Genomic DNA, 19,213 nt, shown 5'->3' on the forward strand with positions numbered 1-19,213 from the left:
CCCAGCTGTAGCTACAGCGGCGGCTGCTGAGCGGCAGCCATTACCGCTCTCTTTCCCCGCTTTGCTCCCGCCGAGGCGGGCTTACACACACCGCTGCGCCCGTGCCAGCCTCCGCCGCCGCCTTGCATCTTTTATTTTCCCGGCTAAACAGCGACGACACCGCAAGCATTAGCATAACTCAGTCTCCCCAGCAGTGAAAAACAATCTAGTTGTCAGGTCCTAAAGTGCAAGGCAGGCTGAAAACGGGGGACGCAGCTATATTAGAAGATGTGCGGTGCTGAGCTGAGCTGAGCTGAGCTGGGGGGCGGCCAATTACTGGGCCAGGGTCTGATCAGGAGAGAAATAGTCTCCCTGGCCAAATGGGGTGGGCTGGGAGAGAGAAAGTGGGTGAGAGACTGAGAGAGTGAGCTGAGGGAGTAAGAGACAAGCAAGAGCCTAGAAAGGAAGAGAGAATGAGGAAGAAAGAAAGAAAGAGAGAGAGAGAGTGTGATGTGGAGAAAGTAAGCTTTCCCACTGAAAAAAAAAGAGACAGGCCAGTAGAAGCAGACAGAGAAACAGAGAAACAGGGGAAGAAGAAAGGAGAAGAGGAGGAGAGGAAGAGTGGAGGGCTGTGGAAGGCAGGGAGACAGCGAAGGGCACTTTCTGCTTATGCTCGCCACCCACTCGAATAGGGGGCTCTTTCATTAGGGAGAGCGAGCAGGACAGGGATGAGGCGCCGCCGTGAGATCGGCTCTTGACTTTGCTGGGCCTGCACAACCTCAAACAAGGGCAGCTTCAAAGCTTCTGCCTGAACCCAGAACCTTCCTGTCACCAGTCTACAGCTGTCTACAGCGAAGAGCAGCGGAAAATAGGGCACGCTTGCGCCCCGACAAATTGCAACGGAGGAACCATCCGTCCAGACACGCTGTGTCCTTGCCTGTTGTCAGCGAGCCAGCTATGATCCCTCGGAACAAGCCTGTGCTGTTTGCTGGTTTTGCCAACAGTAACGTCTCCGCGTAGTCGCCCACGCCTGCGTCAGTGGCCCCAAAACGCCGCTGCTTCTCACCGCTCTTCGGTTTTGCAGAGGGCACAGAAGGGTGTCCTACCGCTGGCCTGGTGAGGAAATATATATATATATTTCTACAGGGAGGGGACTGCTGATCTTCAGATTATCACTGAAGCTGCTCCTGAAGGAGATTGTTTAGGAGCTTTAACAATATCAGTCATGCTAGCTCGCGCCAGTCTCACCCCGGAGACAGGAGAGGGTCATGAAACTTGAGAGGGCTGACAAAAACAAATCTCAAATCAATATCTTCTGCGACACAAGTCTCTCTCTCTCCCTCTCTCTCTCTATCTCGGTCTTTCTCTCTTGCTGATTTGCTCTCTCATCCCTATCTGTGCGCTTGCTGAGTGAGTGACACTCTTTACTTTTAATTGTCGCCTTCCTCAGTGAGGTGCAGCGGTGAAGTTGGGGAGGGAAACTGTGTACATTCATCACGCCGGCCTATTCAATCTCCCAAGCCCTTCCTTTCCTCTCCTGCAGGCAGGATTACTATTATGGATGTTGTAAAATATTAAAAGCATGTTTTATCAACCTGGGCACGTTAAATGGTGCGAATATAATCTTTTCTATATCCCGAGCGCAATCTTTGGTCTAAATATGAAGGGCGGTATGCAAATTCCATGCATCAACACCAGCACCCCCAGACGGCACGTGAAGTCACCTGACATCGAAACAGATGGCTGTTGTAAAATCACTCTCAACTGCGGTATCGATCCATTCAATACTAATCTAATAAAGCATGCCTCCTGTGACCAAAGGGCCAGAGAAATGAATTGAAATAATAATCAGGGCTCTATGGCGGCGAAACTCCTTTTCAAATCAATCTGTCAGAAATGCAAGACTACCAGCGTAATGAAACGAGATAAAATAACTGGGCTCCTCCTTCCAGTCTTCTGATCAGAACTCAATCCTTTTCAACATTGAAATTCAAGAGCAGCCCCCCCTCCAACCCCCTCCGTCCCACCGCGCCGTCTGCCGTGCTGGAGAGCTGTAGCCGTCGGGCTATTTGTTAGCGGTCAGCCATTCCACACCACTACTGATCCCCACTATCGCAGCTCTACTGATGAACTCAATTTAAACTAAGACCTGGCAGGACCAGTCACAGCTCCTCACGCAGGCTAGTGCTTTCCAGAGATTGAGCAGTGATCTAAATTTAACTTTGTGAGCATTACCCCGTGCTACATTCGGAGGACATCACTGGGAGATGCTGTTTTCATGTCTCAGAAATGTCTGTACGCTGGAAACACCGACCGTTTCTCAGTGGGATACCAATCCTAGCTCCAGACACAATGCTCCTCCGGAATCTCTGATGCTTTTATAGTTCCGTTATACTCTTAAAAATTAAGGGGCTTCAAATGGTTCCTTGAGCGAAGCCAGTTTTGGTTCCATAAAGGACCATGTTTGTAATAGAGATATGTGAGGGTTTGAAGATTTTTTTTGAAGGTTGACTGAACCTTAATGGAATGGTTCTTTACCAAGTATAAGGTTCTGCACACTTACTTACTCACACACCCTATTACAAATATGGTTCCTTATGGAACCAAAGGTGGTTCTTCTTTGGCATCAATTAAAGAACCATTTGAAGCACTTTCATTTTTGCTGAAAAGCTAAATAATAAAATGCAGAACAATAAAAATTGATCAAAATAAAAATGACAATGATGACAAACTCCACAGGGAGTTTTTTCTTGCCACTGTTGTCGTTGGCTTGCTCACTGGGGGTCTTAGATTTTTCATGTCTTTTTACATTATTTATTTTTCTTTTTTTTTGTCTTTTACTAATTACTGATTATGTAAAGCTGCTTTGTGACAACAACGATTGTAAAAAGCACTATACAAATAAATTTGACTTGACTTGACAAACTATGTATTGTCTTCTGAAGAAAAAAACACTTGCAAAAATGCATATACACTGATCAGCCATAACATTAAAAACAATAACATCATGGTTGTTTTATTAACAATTATTATTAACAAAAGGTGGGATGTACATATTAGGCAGAAAGTGAACAGTCAGCTCTTAAAGTTGATGGAAATGTTGGAAGCTGTAGAAATGGGCAAGCGAAATAATCTGGGCCACTTTGACAAGAGCCAGACAGTGATGGCTAGGCGACTGGGTCAGAACATCTCCAAAACATCAGGCAGGACGCCTTCAAAGGCCTTGTAAAGTCCATCCTCAAACTGTAAGAGCTGTTGTGGTGGTACGTGGGGGGCCTTCTCAATATTAAGCAGGTGTTTTTTCATGTAATGGCTGATCAGTGTACAGGTTCTGTTCTTTTCGGGTGCTTCTGGTGAGTCAGACTGTCATGATAGCATAATATAGCAAGATATAAGATACAAAAAATGTAGCCGCACCAATGTGTGAAATTAGTCTGACTAAAACTGACAGTGTAAGTATACTTCGCTGACTGTTAACAAATTAAGTTAAGCTTGACTATTTAAGAAATGCTTCGATCACCCCTCAGACTCTCACATCACAAAGTCAGACTATGCTGACCAATTTCTTAGACTGACTGAGAACTTGGCCTAGTGTGCCCATATAAACATAGTTATTGTCTGACCAGTAAGGGACGGTGGACATTCATTAAGCCTCTTGGATTAAACTGTGGTTTCGATGGTAGGGTTGTAATGGTACACAGAAGTCAGTGTTTGGTTCACACCGCAATATGGACCTCACGGTTCAGTGCAAGTTCGGGTACAACAACAAAAAAACACACCCCCCCCCCATAAAACTCCATGAGGCTAAGTTCTTTCTTATTTATTCTGAACAGACAGTAGAGCAAGTTACAGTCTGTTCCACCTACTGTCATTAAGTTCCCCTGAGGTAGTCGGTACAGCCTGTAGTGTATTAAGCAGTAAAATGTAAACAGTGAAGATACACATTCAATTAGGTCCTGTTTTTAAATAGGGCTGAGCTTATAAAAAAAGAAAGAAGAATCAGGTCACAATTAACTGCAAAACTGAAAAGCATCTCTTATGTTATAAAAGTACAAAATAAGTCAAATAATAATTAAAAAAAACTTATGAGTAGTGTTTCAGTCTGTTCCACTTAGACTTTTTAAATACTCAAAACTTCAGCCCAACCCTTCCAAAAAGAAAAGACCCTCACTGATTCAAAAGAAGCAGAAAGGTATTCTAGCTCATTTGCACTCGCCATAGTCAGATGCCAGTCAGCCTGAGCTAAACTGAGAATGACTAACTTGCTAACAGCTTCCGGCCTAAGGTTTCCAGGTGGAACTCGCCCTTGTGAAGTCTGGTTTCAATTGACCCTGTGGTCAATTGTGAATCTCTACTGGAAATTGTTTCAGTCTTAATCTGGGTTTGGGCTATAAGTGTTTACTGAACTGAACACAGAAAAAAATATTCAATATACAATGTTGTAAATCATTTATTAACTAAGAACTAAGAGTTTTGAAAGGTGGGGAATTGCTGTCCAATAAAAACATCTCCAAAATGATGACTTTACAATAGAAGGCAAAAATGTTCTTAACTTCGAAGGAAAGTCAAAGAAAAATATTTTAGTCATTTAGAGTGTTTCTATTGATCTACTCATCCAGAGTCACTGACACAAAGTGCAGAGCAGCTACAGGGTTCAAACCATGGAGACAACTTAAAATGGACAAATATGAAGACACATTTTTTATTGGACAGCGGTTATTTAATTGCCTGTCAAGTTACCGAATTAAAACGAGAGCAGCTTTAACCTGGAAGTCTTCTTTAAATTATGTTGTTGTGCATTTAGACCTTCATGGATGGCTTGTTTCACCTTTGACACTCTGGTACTGATCAATGATTCATCTACAAAGTCAATTGTAATACATTTTAAATTAGGAATGTTCCCATCCCATCTAGTGGCCAATCCAGTCATCGTTTAATGGATTGGGTATCGGCTATTCATTCCCAATCCAAGTCTTTGATTTAACCACGATGTTCAGATCGCCATCTGATGGCCTCTAGATGCCATTAGCGGACATTATTGTCCGGCCAGCAGCAGTGTGGACGCTCTCAGAATATAAATAAAAGAGTTGAGAGTCTGCAGTGTGGAGACCTTAATATCTAAACCTTTATAAAACTCTCACTGAAACGCTCTGTTTTACCAGCGGGAGAACCGCACGCCTTTTTCTGTTTTTAAACCTGCACTGAAGAGCCCATTCAAAACCAAGTGGAGGCTAACGCTAATGCTAATACACACACACGCTATAGAAACCCAAATCACATCAGATTCACCCAGTTATTACACACCAGTAGACCAACAACAACAGATATCAGTACAGAGTGTGTACCACTACACACACACAGGAAGCGACTGCAGTGTTGTTAATGAGCTGGGAGCTGATCAGGTCAGGCAGGAGAGTCAGACTGTATTAGTCATATTACTGGCTGTATTATTAATACAAACACAAAGATCAGATCAATATCAGCTGATACTCAGCATTAAGAGACTCATATTCAAAATAACTGGATCGAGGCATCCTTTTAAATCTCTCTTTTAAATCCCTTTCATATTTACTACCAGTTGAATGTGAGTAAACAACCAAAAAACAACAATACATTCAAGCTGTCACACTGAATCCAACTGCAGGGTCTGCACAGACAACATAAGACCACATATAGACTCATATAGCAGATTATCAGCATGACCTGCCCATATTGGCAGTGCACTTAATGCAGGGAGAAAGAACAAGCAAATGATACATGCAAGCAATCGTGCACTCATTTAGTACATTAAGGCAAGAAGCAAATGATGGAGATTAAAGAGATGCTGACCAGGAAGAAACGGACAGTATTAGCATGCATCGACCACAGATCACGACTCTCCTTTTTCCTCTCATACAGTATAAATGATGCTGGGATTAATTATTCAGACACAATCACAAGAGTAATTCCGCCACCCCATTAAATCAATAACTAATAATCAATGCAGCCTTTTGCTTCAGCAGACCTCACAGTAGGGTTGAATAACTGTCTGGATAAAGATGAATCCCAAGCTTACATCACTATTAGTCTGCACCAGACAGAGAGTCATTCCAGATTTGTGATAAACCCTGCTAATGAAGAGGGTGAAAAAAAAACCCTGGCTGAACAGCAATAACAGAACAGCCCCCTCTAACAAGTAGCAATGGCCGCCTAAATCACACACTGACAATCAGAGGCAATCAGTTAGGGTGGAGAGCTGTGGATTCTCCAGCATTAGGGAGTCCTGAGTCGTGTGTGCACTAATAAATGCCTACATCACACAGACAGAAACCTTCACATGTGTAGGTTATGCTGGCTTGTCCCTGCAATTGAAATCAGCTGATATGAGCTAGATAGATACATTTGCTTGGCTTTGATTGCACCGGACTGCACTCCTGATTAGCACCATCTTGCTAGATCTAGATCACAGGCTCATCTATGACTGGCTGTGGCTTTCAGGAAGATGAACACAACAGTGTTCAGTGTCAAAGCTGTGCTTTTAACTCTGCTACAGAAAGCAGAGCTATCACATTATGAGCTAGAGGGAAGATACAACAAACCTTCCCTCCTAAAGCAAATTAGGTGCAGGATGTCATGTAAAAGACGCTGCGTCGAAGGCCAGCACTGGCTCTGTTATTCCTTCTGTAAGGTCTACATACGCCAATAGCTTGTGGATGGTTGGGAAGGACCAGGACAAACTACTGAGCATAAGAACTTGACAAGAAACTGCTACATCTCTTTTTAAGGGCCACGTTACTAGAGTGGTTGAGTGATTGGTGAGATGTAGTGGGTAACTACACCACGTTTCTCGTGGCAGACTGGGGTTTAATTCCCGGGCAAACATACCACACTACATCACAGGAGTCCTTAGACAAGACTCCTAAAATGTGAGGTGCTCTGGATAAAAGAGTCAGCCAAATGCCATGAATATATACATAGACACATAGAACACACATCCACAGCTACGCAATAAAGACAAAAGTATTTGGACACCTGATCATTCACTGTTTCTTCTGAAATTGAGGGTATTAAAAAAGAGTTGACCCTGTTTTTGTTGTAGTAACGATATCTACTGTCCAGGGAAAGCTTTCTAATAGATTTTGGAGCATTGCTGTGAGGATTTGATTGCATTCAGTGACATGAGCGTTAGTGTGGATAAGTCAGGATGTTGGGTGATCCCCACCCTACCTCATCTCCAGAAGTATTGGATGGAGAGAGCACAGTTCCATTGCTCCACAGTTCAATGCTGGGGGGTTATACCCCTCTAGCCCACGCATGGCATTAAGCATGGTACCAATAGGTTCATCTTTACCTGCTCCAGAGTGTCTATTCTATTGCCAGTACTTTTTTTTTACAGGGACTAGACAAGCTGTGTGTGTGTCTGTGTGTCTGTGGTTATCTTCAGCAACAGTCAGTTCTTGAAGCCTAAGAATCTAAGACACTTACCAAAACCAGTGACCTAAGGCAACACAGGTACTAAAGGTACTAAGGCTCACTGATTTGATCCATGGAGGGCCTTAAGGTGCCTTCTGCTAGTAACATCTTAGTGCCAGATCCATGCCTTGAATGGTCAGATCTGTTGTGGCGGCACAAATGGGACCTGCTTAATATTAGACAGGCGGTATTAATGTTATGGCTGATCAGTGTAATTAGCCAGTAGCATTTTTTGAGAGCAGGGCAGGAAGAAGTGAACACATTTTGAATTTATGAAATAAACATCAGTCACAACACTGCGTTAGTTACTGTTTATTGTTCCCGGCTGCACACCCAACAGATACAGTCCTGTGAAACGGCAAGCCCCACAGCTCTGGAGCAATCTATAAGGAAAATAGTGAATGCTTGTGCAATACAGCTGAGGTGCTCAAAATCACTTTGAAACACTGTGTGTGGAGCTTCAAGGACCAATATTTTAAGGCCTGAAAAGGCTGATGGGGCAAAATAACTTGCTTAAATAAAGGCTTTCATCAGGCTTGCCTTTCAAAGCCTGAATATCCTAACTGTGTAACTGCTGCACTTAACTCGGAAAACGACAATGTGAACGCTTCCTCTCGACCTTTCCTCAGTTAATTAGCGAAACAAGACACTCCTTGTTTTGATCTCGGGAAAAGGAAATCTGCTATGAGTTACACTACATAAAGTGAGAGAGCTTTTTTTCCTCTCTTTGTACTAATATCAAGAAGCTGCCTTCAATCGGAAAATGGAGAAATTGAAATCAGGGACTTAATTCAGCTGAAGTGGCTGCATCAAACTATGGGGTGAGGGGGGGGGGGGATGTGTGGAGGGGAGTCCTTATGTGTTTTCGGCCTCAGCCAAACTCAACCATCCATGAAAATCCCATCTCAGGGAGAGAGGAGGTGAGGACCTGAGAGTGCGCACTCATACACTCTCTCACACACACACACACACACACACATACCAGACAGTAAAACGACATGCTGCCAGATCCCCTCTAAAGCCCTTTATTCTTATCATAACTACTTCCACAATTACTCACATGAGTGGTTTACCTGCTTCCGCCAGGCCACGCTGCATTTTACTGTCCTAGTGATACAAAAACCTCTGGGCAGCGCACATTAACTGGGCCGCCAGACACAGCCTCGCACCGAGCAGTTACATCATGCTGCATGCAAGAGTGTGCGGGAGAGCATGGGATGGATGGAGGGAGGGAAAAAAAACGCTGTATAGTCTCAGTCGCGGCTTTAAGCGTGTCCACACACATACACACACACACAGCCTGTATGCTGGATGACTGCAAACAGCAGCCTCTGCCATTTACTTTACATCTCGGCGAGAGTGTTCATTAAAACACTGTGCTTTGAAGCAGCAAGGACTGGCTCAATGGAAAGAGCATAATGAGTGAATAGCATAATAGCATAAGAAGATGTGGCTGATCTGGCTGCCTTTTCAGAATTACGCCAAACATAAACACACTTAATTACACAGATCAAGAAAGTCTCCTGGAGTGGTGGGAGTGCTTATTAAGCATGTAGACGGTGCTACTTCTTGAGTAATCAACCTCTACACGGCATCAGCATACATTAATATACGTAATTGATCTAAAGGCAAATAGCTCTTTACTTCGCGAAGCTCGAACAAAAACATCTAAATACGATGGATGGCTTAGTGTTGCTTTGCTTACCCTGCAATATACACTATATGGGCAAAAGTATTGGGACACCTGCTCATTCACTTTTTCTTCTGAAATCAAGGGTATTAAAAAAAAAAGGCTATCCTGCTCCTGCTGGAGTAACTGTCTCTACAGTCCGGGGAAGGCCTTCTACTAGATCGTGGAGCACTGCTGTGAGGAATTGATTGCATTCAGCAACAAGAGTTAGTGAGTAGTGTTAGTGAGATCAGGATGTTCAATAATCACAACCTCACCTCATTCCCTATTCCACAACTGATCCCAAAAGGTCTGGATGGAGCACCATCATTCCAGAAAACACAGTTCTACTGCTCCACAGTTCGATGCCAGGGGGCTTTATACCCTGCTAGCCCACAACATGGCGTTAGGCATGGTGCCAATAGGTTAGCGTTATCTATACTTCTCTACAGGGACTGTAGAGGCTGTATGTGTGTGTGTGTGTAAGCTTGCACTTCTGTGTCTTAAGGTAGCTGAACACATTCATTGGAATGGATGTCCGCAAATATTTGGACAAGTAGTACGCTTTCAGATGGATGGAAGCGGCAGCTTTTAAAAGGTCAGTGTTGCAGCGGACAACAGCGTTTTGTATGAGAGTGTGATGTAAAGTAGTCTTTATGGCCTGGTCCAGCTTACAGTCATTCTTAGTCAGAGGCAAGGCTTGTGATATTGACAGCATGCTCCTATCAAGAAGACCCTTGAAGAGTCAAAAGGCGGGGTGGGTTTGGAAGGGGGGGGGGGGGGGTGAAAAAAGAAAAGAAAAAAAATCTGGAAGGAAATCCCAGTGGAGAAGGGGGGAAGATAAATGAAATCAAGAAGTAAATAAATGAATCGATGAATTAATAATAGATCAGCCAGCAAGTGGCCCCTTCGAGCAATACCACGGATGCAATATTAATAACCAGCTCTTACTGTTCATCTCTGTGTCATCACTGACACCCTTAGGAGGAGCATGGCCGGAATAACACACAGCTGATCTGTACATTCGATCTGGATTACGAATTTTCTTCAGTCCTTCAGGAGGCAGAGAGAGAGAGAGAGACAGAGAGAGAGAGAGAGAGAGAGAGAGAGAGAGAGGAGAAGAAAAAAAAGAGACTAGGAAAAACTGCACATTTCTGGCTGAAACAAAATCTCAACACTGATAGCCTCTTTCACACAGACAGAGTGGTTAGTAACACAGCACTGGTGAACCAGTTTAGCATTAGCAGTGTCAGGTAAACAGAGTGGATATTAGCAGTGGAGTGAACAAGGCTGAATTTCCCAAAAGCACTGTGGCACAAAGATGAAGAAGGCTCAAACCATTCTCTGGGCCCAGAGTAATAGTGAGATTGGCATTAGCTGTCTCTGGTGAACTGGGTGGTTAATGAGGTTAGCGTTAGTAGACAAGGCTGGGTTTTCCAAGAGCATCTAAGCACAAAGGTCATCACATCGAACCCTCTCTTTATCAGATGATCTTCACACTTTTTTGGGAAACTGGGCTCAGAGGGGTTAAGGGAGCCAGCATTAGCTGGTTTAAAGGCCAGACGATTATGAAAATATTGTCCCCATAATGATACTGATTTTACAGAGGTAAACGTTTTGGTGAGCGATAATTCTTCATCATTTTCAGACTATGTTCAGGTAAACAGAGCTTTACTGACAGACATGACTGTCTGTGGTCACATGTGGCATTAGCAGTGTCAGGTAAACAGATTGTAATAGCATTGGAGAAGGCTCAAACCATTATCTGGGCCCCGAGAAATAGTGAGTTTAGCATCACCAGTGTCTAGTGAAGAGAGCTGTGAATGAGGTTAGCGTTAGTAAACAAGGCTGGGTTTTCCAAGAGCATCTAAGCACAAAGGTCATCACATCGAACCCTCTCTTTATCAGATGATCTTCACACTTTTTTGGGAAACTGGGCTCAGAGGGGTTAAGGGAGCCAGCATTAGCTGGTTTAAAGGCCGGACGATTATGAAAAATATTGTCCCCCATAATGATACTGATTTTACAGAGGTACACGTTTTAATGACCGATATTTCTTAATCATTTTCAGACTATGTTGAGGTAAACAGAGCTTTACTGACAGACATGACTGTCTGTGGTCACGTGTAGCATTAGCAGTGTCAGGTAAACAGAGAGGATATTAGCAGTGGAGTGAACAAGGCTGGTTTCCCAAAAGCACTGTGGCACAAAGATGTTTCTTAAAGACTCGAGCAAACATCAGACTAAACATTCTCTGGGTCCAGAGTAATTGTGAGGTTAGCATTAGCTGTCTCTGGTGAACTGGGTGGTTAATGAGGTTAGCATTAGTAAACAAGGCTGGGTTTTCCAAGAGCATCTAAGCACAAAGGTCATCACATCAAACACTCTCTTTATCAGATGATCTTTAGGAAACTGGGCTCAGAGGGGTTAAGGGAGCCAGCATTAGCTGGTTTAAAGGCCAGACGATTATGAAAATATTGTCCCCCATAATGATACTGATTTTGCAGAGGTAACCGTTTTGGTGAGCGATAATTCTTCATCATTTTCAGACTATGTTGAGGTAAACAGAGCTTTACTGACAGACATGACTGTCTGTGGTCAATTGTGAATTGTTAAATATGCTAGCTGAGTTTTAGTCATGAAATTTCATAAAGCCAAACAGCAGAAACTCTCAAATCCCTAAATAAACACATGGAAGAAGTTTACGTTTACCCGTTTAGATTCTTCTGCTATATTAACGGGTAAACGACTGGTGATGGTTAGCTTAGAAAGCTCTAGAAAGGCTGGATGAGAGCTTGATAAACTGTTAAAAACTTACCAAATGAGTGATTCTGTCCATTACAGCGCAAAACAAACCTCTTATTCAAACCAGTGCTTGCTTTATCAGCGGGATTTTTACCAATAACATGAAACTTTATTTTATTCAGCAAAAACTTACATCACTCAGACCCTAGTCCAGTAAATCCCTCCCATGAACAAGGCCATGCATCCATCTTGTAAGCGTCCATGTCCATGCAGAGGAACACCTCTAACAGCCAGTCTGCTCCGTCCAGCCTTCGAGTTCGGATGTGTCAAATTCCCCTCACCCCACCAAGTCTGCACCCTCTTTTATCATGCACTTTCAGAGGGGCAGGAGGAATTACTTTGGCTTAAGTTGCTCCCTTGTGGTGAGGAAATGGGGAATTTTATTTTGCAAGCAGGGTTCTGGATAGGGCTTTGAGATGCTGCGAAAGCAATGTCCTTGATCTGATAGCAGAAGAAAGCATGTATGTATTTCCATAAGCTGACGACATTACGGCAGAGCTGAACAGATGATGTTTATTATTTTGTATTATTTAACCTCATGTGTGGGTTCCAATGGCTTTGGCAGGCCTGACTAAGCTAGCTGCAAATGATGAACCTGTTCCCTCTACACAATCTATTAGGCTTTAGAAAACGAAAGGAAATGGAAAAGGAAAGTCAACTGATAACGTATGGAAAAACTAAGTGAATAAACAAATCTGAACATTGCAAAAGGAAGATGTGGTAAGGTAAAGCTCTGATCTGCTTTATATATGGTTTTGGAAACCAGGCCTTATGTTTTCTCAGAATGCCAGACAGTTTGCTCGCTTGTTTGTTTTCTTTTCTCACCTCCCACCTTCACCCGGTTTTGCTGATGCACCACTAGATGCAGAAATAAATATTCACAGAATTCCCCCTAATGAGCACTGAAGGGGGCGGCAGCAGAGCTCTTCAGAGATCTAAGGCTGTTGGAACGGGGTTTTATTTTGTCTACATTTGGAGTAAACTGGATTAATCTTCGAAGTCAATATGATCACTTGTCTAAAGCAGGTGAGGCTGGATTAGGACAGGCTGGAGAAGCGTTCTGTCTCCACATTCCAGGCGGAGCTGGCAAACCCATCTATCTCCGCCACATTAGACCTACTTCAATTAATAGAGTTATAAATCTGAAAGTGAATTCTCTCCACTGCCTGAACGCTACGTAATTTTAAGAGCCAATACCAACGTCAGACTGGAGACAATCACCTATTACTGACTACAGAACCTGATATTTAGATAACATTTTTGCCAATAAGGCAACATACACAGTATGTCCATATGTTTGTGGACACCCCTTCTAATGATAACTATAATGCATTCAGCTACTTTAAGTTGAACCTATTGCTGACACAGGTATGCAAATGTATACACACACACACACACACACACACACATACACACACACACACAGCTTGTCTAGACCCTGTAGAGAAGTATTGTCAATAGAGTAAAACTTTAAGGAGCAGATAAACATCAACCTAATGGCAACATGCCTAATGCCAGGTGTGGGCTAGAGGGGCATAAAGCCCCGCAGCATTGAGCTGTGGAGCAGTGGAGCTGTGTTCTCTGGAATGATGGATGGTGCTCCATCCAATACTTTTAGGATGAGTTGGGGATGAGGTGAGGTGGAGATCATCCAACATCCTGACCTCACTAACACTCTTGTCGCTTGAATGCAATGTAATCTTCACACCAATGGTCCAAAGTCTAGTAGAAAGCTTTCCCTGGACAGTAGAAACAGTCACTCCAAAAAAACAGGGTAAACTCTTTTCAATACAATTGATTTTAGAAAAAAAAACATGATAAATTAGCTGGTGTCCTAATACTTTTGTCTACATTGTGTAACTAATAAAGTCAGCTCCTGTATGCCCTAGGCCACAGGTCCTGGATCCAACCCTGGTCCTGGAGCAGATATTTTGAGAGCAGGAGAAAAATGCTGCCCTACGCAAAACCACACTGCAGTGCATTGTAGGGCTGTGGTTGTGTACAGGGTACTCTTCTGGGCCCAGTTTCCCAAAAGCACCTTAATGTTAAGATCATCTTAGCTGGGAGAGAGAGAGTGTTTTGTGAGAAACCCAAAAACTAGCCCAGTTCTATAATATTTTGTGCAACTTCAACGCAGCTGAGTTCTACTGAAGTAAGCTCCATTCAGCTGCACTCCTACATGGCTCAATTCACATCCAAGAAATGGAGACACCGCACTGGCCAGCATTACAGGATACAATACGGGGGAAGAAAGGCGCCCCTTAAGGAAGAAAAATCAATGTTCTGCCAAACAAAAGCAAAGTTTTACACAACTTAGATGCACGCACATGCTCCGTCCAATAGCATTTGAACTAGATTTACCCAAAACATAACCACTTCAGAGAGAATCTTTTCAAAAAAATTCCAGAAACCTTTTGTTTTTCTTTTCTACCCAAGGATCAAGCACCTCCTAAGCCTTTTCAAATGACAATTTAATACTAATTCAGGAGTCTAATTTAATCACATCACATACAGAATGTTCTCCGCATATCAGATAATAACTTAATGAGATGGATGAGCAAATGTTTCTTAGTAACTGAGGCTTCTTGTATCTACAAAAAAAAAAGGTTAAAAGTAAATGTGATTTAAAAACAATTAGGTGGTCTTAGGGATGATGCTCATGTTGGGGTGGTGAGGGTGTTTTACCCTGGTTTTACCCCACTGACACCTTTAATGCTAAGTTATGTGTTTCACACTTGTCTCAATTGAGTGCAACTTCAGCCAGCGGCCCTGATGTGAGCTGTGCAGTTAAATCGATGCAATTCATGAAGGAGTTCACAGACATCAGCGCTCCTGTATTAATGCACATCAGTTATCTGACTGATGCGTATACTGTCTGGAACAGGTCAGAAGATTTGCACTCTGTAATCGACCTGCGTTCACAGCATGTCTCCTCTTTTTTGGCAAACTTCTCTGTTCTATGTTTCGGTTTTAATTTTCATTTTAAAAGGTTTTTATCTTCACAGTTCTCAAATCAGGACACAAACGATGAAGGCCTTGTTTCTGACATTGTACTGATCCATCTCTCCCACTGATCATTATAACAGGCTATTTTAATGCACTTCTAATGCAAGTTGCTTAATGTTTAATAATCTGTATAATAAATATGTAATAAGTGTCTAAATATGTATCACAAAACTCTACTTACTAGGGGTCTACCACCATGGAAAAGTCATGGTCTGGTCTGCAACATGGTGCATACCTCACAGTTTAGTGCGAGAACGGTACAACAGAAAAAAACCCATAAGGGGAGGAAACACAGGTTTCATCTCATTTCATTGGAACAGTTACAGTTACAGTTGTGCAAGTTACAGTTTGTTCCATCTAGGGCAGTATAGTCTCCCCTGAGGGAGTTAATACAGCCTGTCCTGTGGTAATAAAGCAGTAAAGTGTAAACGTTAGCATGTTCAATGTGTTTACACTAACACATGAGGCTGAAGTTAGCATCTTATTCCCCAGTGTGAAGTCGGAATTCCCGTTCCACCTTAAAAATTGCTGCACTTACACTCTCTTCACACTGAGAAAGGTGCATGTGCATTTGATGATTTCTAGGAAATGCTTGTTTAATTTCAGTTGTTTTAAACTCAAAGGTGAGACCAGTGAGAGATAAAGAATAAAGAGAGAGAGATAATAATGAGCGTCTGAGAACCCCCTTTACTTCTGGTCACTACTTGCATCTTGAGTGTGAGAATCGTATCTGGATAAGGCCAAACCACATACAAATGCAAGCATGAACGCACCCAAGACTTATGATACAAATCTTATCACTCAAAGCACGTCAGGCGGTCTGAGACACAAGACTCCAGCGTCTCAAGACTACAGTAATCATATCAATACACCTAAACCACTACAGTTCCCACAATACCATGCAAATCCAATGACCTACAGCTTAAGGTTGGGGAACATGCTTCTGAAATAACTGTATGTTCTCTAATAGCGCGTACCGTGTATTCTCCAGGCGGCTGCACTTGCCAAAATGTGACCCCCATAATGCGATGGTACGATACAAATACACGTATCGCTAAATCCCTACTTTGTACTGATGCTGAGCTGAATAAAAATTAGGTTCTGCTGCAGAGCAGAAAGTGTTGGGTTTGTAGTTTGCTAATGTGTTTTAATGTAGTTCATCTTTCAGTAAGACTTCATCATCATCATATCTTGTTGCTAGCACAGTTGATGACTACCTAGCTCCTGAGTAGCTAGCACTAACCTAGAATGCTATTGTGACAGGGTCATGAACACCTAAGGCTTAGTGATGTGGTCCATGGAGGCCGCCCCTCAAAGGTCATGGTGCCAGATATCACAGGACACCTTCAGAAGTCTTGTGGAGTCCATGCCTCAAATGGTCTGATCTGTTTTGGAGGCACAAAGGGGACCAACTCAGTATTAGGCAGGTGGTACAAATGTTAGGGCAGAGAAGCCTTTCTGTCCAAGTATTAGCAACACTGCTTGGGTATTTTTTTAAAGGATCATTTTTAGGAATAAGGACTATAACCTAATAATATTGGCGAGCCTGTACATCGAGCAGGTTCTAATCCTTATACACTTCTAAAAATAACGCATATCTAGCTTGGATGTATGGTTCTAGGAAACATTTTTTTCCATTGGTATTGAACATTTACATCATGTGGAAGTTCTTCACACTCCCACACATCCCATTTACACAAATGGTTCTTCAGAGCAGAGGCTCTCACACCTGTCCTCAGAGACCCTCTTTTGTTTTGCCCTATACATGTTTTGTCAGTTAAGTTGGAGCAATAATGTGGGCCGCCTGGGAGCCAGTCTGAGAACCACTGCTTTTAAGAAGCATTAATTGATAGTTTGTTAAAGGACTCAGAAGAGGGTCTTCTACAGAGACCTTTATTTTAGCGTAAATAGTGCGAAACAAAATCAAAAGCAGAACCTGGGAGAGATCTTTAAAAGGCCATTTTTTCAGCTGGCATGCCTTCGCCTGTAAACACTGTGTTTATCCTCCAGTCTTTTAGATCTTGCTAAGATTTTATTCTCTACGTCTGCTACCAACATGAAATTGGTTGTAATCACAGCATCCTTTATTGCCTTCATGCCATGCTTAGTTTCCTGAAGCACCAAAAATCCAGCTATTATTAATAACGCGATGGTGTCAAGAGAACAGTTTCCACAAAAACACTCAATTATTAAACGTCTAAATCTTTAGTTGTGTCTGCTGTGCTCTTATAGGCAGCGAGCTGCTAAACCCTGTATTAAACACTGCTAGCAGGGCTCTTAGGAGGTGGGAAGGGTCAAACTGAGGGACAGGAGCACTCAGTGGGGCACGAGAGATATTACCCATGTTTTCATAGCAGCCTGCAGCAAAGAACAGCCTGTCCTTATTGTACGAATCTGCAAAATACAGAAGCACTGGAGACCAGGACTCTACAAAAAACAAAAAAAAAACACTCCACGGCTTCAAGGACAAAAGGTTATGGGACAGACGGTGCTCTGGAGAGGGGGGAAAAAGGAAAATTGCGTAAAACTTTAAAAGACGCGACATTCCACACAGTTTTTGTGCTGAGGCCTAAGCTCCTGACATGGCACATCGCTGCAAACACTAGGCTATACTCTACACTGAAGCTCCTAAAGTGTGTGAATCTATACAGCACTACGTTCACGTACAAGTGTATGTGGTGTATGTGTGTGTCATGCGCTCCTCCTCCACACACTGACCTCAGAAGAACGGCAAAAATAACTCAACCTGCTCAGCGAGGGGAGCCTCAGCTCAGGCTTTCTAAAAAGCACTTGGCAACCGTAATGCAAAGTGGGAAAAAAAAAAAAAAAAAGAAGAGACGAAGGATCACCGACGTGACAAACGCTACAAGCCTGCATGTGTTTGTTTGCGTCAGTCACTGAAATACAACAAGCTCAGCTAGCCTTCAGCCTTGTGACGCTTTCAAAACAAGGCTAGATGTGTCTAGATGTCTCTTTATTCTAATGCTCTTGGTCTCAGCTGACACGCCGCTCATATAGTAAAACATACATGTGCTGTGGGCCCTTGCACAGCTCAACACCACCCCCCTGTGGACCCCTGTGTGTTCAAACACACCAGCCTTTTCCTCGCGCCCATACCGTTACTCCCTCAGTATGGTCACAGCAGTGATTTATGGCCATAGGTTTGTCATTAGGCAGGTTAAATTAAAGTAATATGTGAGCAAATGCCACATGCATCTGCCTGGTCCTGGCGTATCCAGCACATAAAGGGGTCCTGACAGATTCCTCAGCACGGCTTTTAAAGTCAATCTAGAACGGTCCGCCTGGGCTTTAGCTTAATGAGTCTTTTCTGCTGCCTAATTCATGTTAATGATCAAATATCACAGCAATAATTCATATTTTGGGTAACCATATGCAATAACACTACATGATCCCCCTACACACACACACACCCCTATTTTTGGGCAGAAACTTTCTTTTAACTCAATGTCTCCACCCTGTGGCTGAACCGAGGCAACCTGCCTTAATCTTCTACTTTTGGTTTTTATTTCAATGTTATGAAACTAACACCAGCAGAGGTCAACTTTAGCCGGACACCTTGGTATCGGTCAGAACAAAGCGCAGTCCAGTCTGTGCGGGGATATGTGGAAGTTTAGTAAAACCGAAGAAGTATTTTGCACCTGGCTTAAGAACGTTTCGACTCACAGGGACTAATACTGTAATCGTTATTAACACAGAGAAGTTCCACCAGATCTGCAGACCTGCTGCTGTGGTCAGTACAGGAACTGTGCCTCGAGTTGCTGTATCCCACATCTTCAGAGGAGAAGAACCCTCTCGCCTGGCTCACCACCATCTCCTCCCCTTGATATGACCTCAGTGTGTCGACTGCAAATAGCCTACATGTGTTCTCCAAGTTCTCCGTCCAGACAACTATCTGCATTGCCTTCAGGGCAACGGCTCCATCACCAGTTTGGTGATGGAACCAAAGTACGGCAAGAAACTGGAAGATGCAAAGATCAGCATTATAGTTACAGTGACGGTACAAGTTGACTGGAACCAGCCTGGCCTGGGAGACCATCACTTTTGACAAGTGGCTGCTCCCCAAAAAAAGCTTCTGAGAAGAAGTGAAGAGCTTTGAAACTGCCTGCCAAAGCTGCCTGAAGACTTTGCATGCAAGCAGAACGCTGTAAAAGCTCAAAGAAGCCCTTCCAGGACGCAGGCAGTGTAGATCAAAACTGGGACCTGAAGTGCTCTCCACCTGCCAACTCGCAAACAATCTTCACGCGAGCCAAGAAGCTTGATAAATAAAAGAGAAGTTGGGGC

The 19,213-nt window shown here is 43.2% G+C and overlaps 1 protein-coding gene across 7 annotated transcripts in view; it reads right to left on the bottom strand.

Annotated features, from left to right (window-relative positions):
* Positions 1-19,213, bottom strand: part of camta1a (calmodulin binding transcription activator 1a) — a 543,944-nt gene that overhangs the window by 524,198 nt on the left and 533 nt on the right. For 6 of the 7 annotated variants that reach the window (XM_072696328.1, XM_072696324.1, XM_072696326.1 and 3 more), the window contains exon 2: positions 10,052-10,153. The exons of the other annotated variant lie outside the window; for it this stretch is intronic. In XM_072696328.1, the coding sequence (XP_072552429.1) occupies positions 10,052-10,153 (102 nt within the window). The remainder of the gene's footprint in view (positions 1-10,051; positions 10,154-19,213) is intronic. 7 annotated transcript variants of the gene reach the window in all.

This window comes from Salminus brasiliensis, chromosome 14, assembly GCF_030463535.1.
Source record: "Salminus brasiliensis chromosome 14, fSalBra1.hap2, whole genome shotgun sequence".
Taxonomy (NCBI): Eukaryota; Metazoa; Chordata; class Actinopteri; order Characiformes; family Bryconidae; genus Salminus; species Salminus brasiliensis.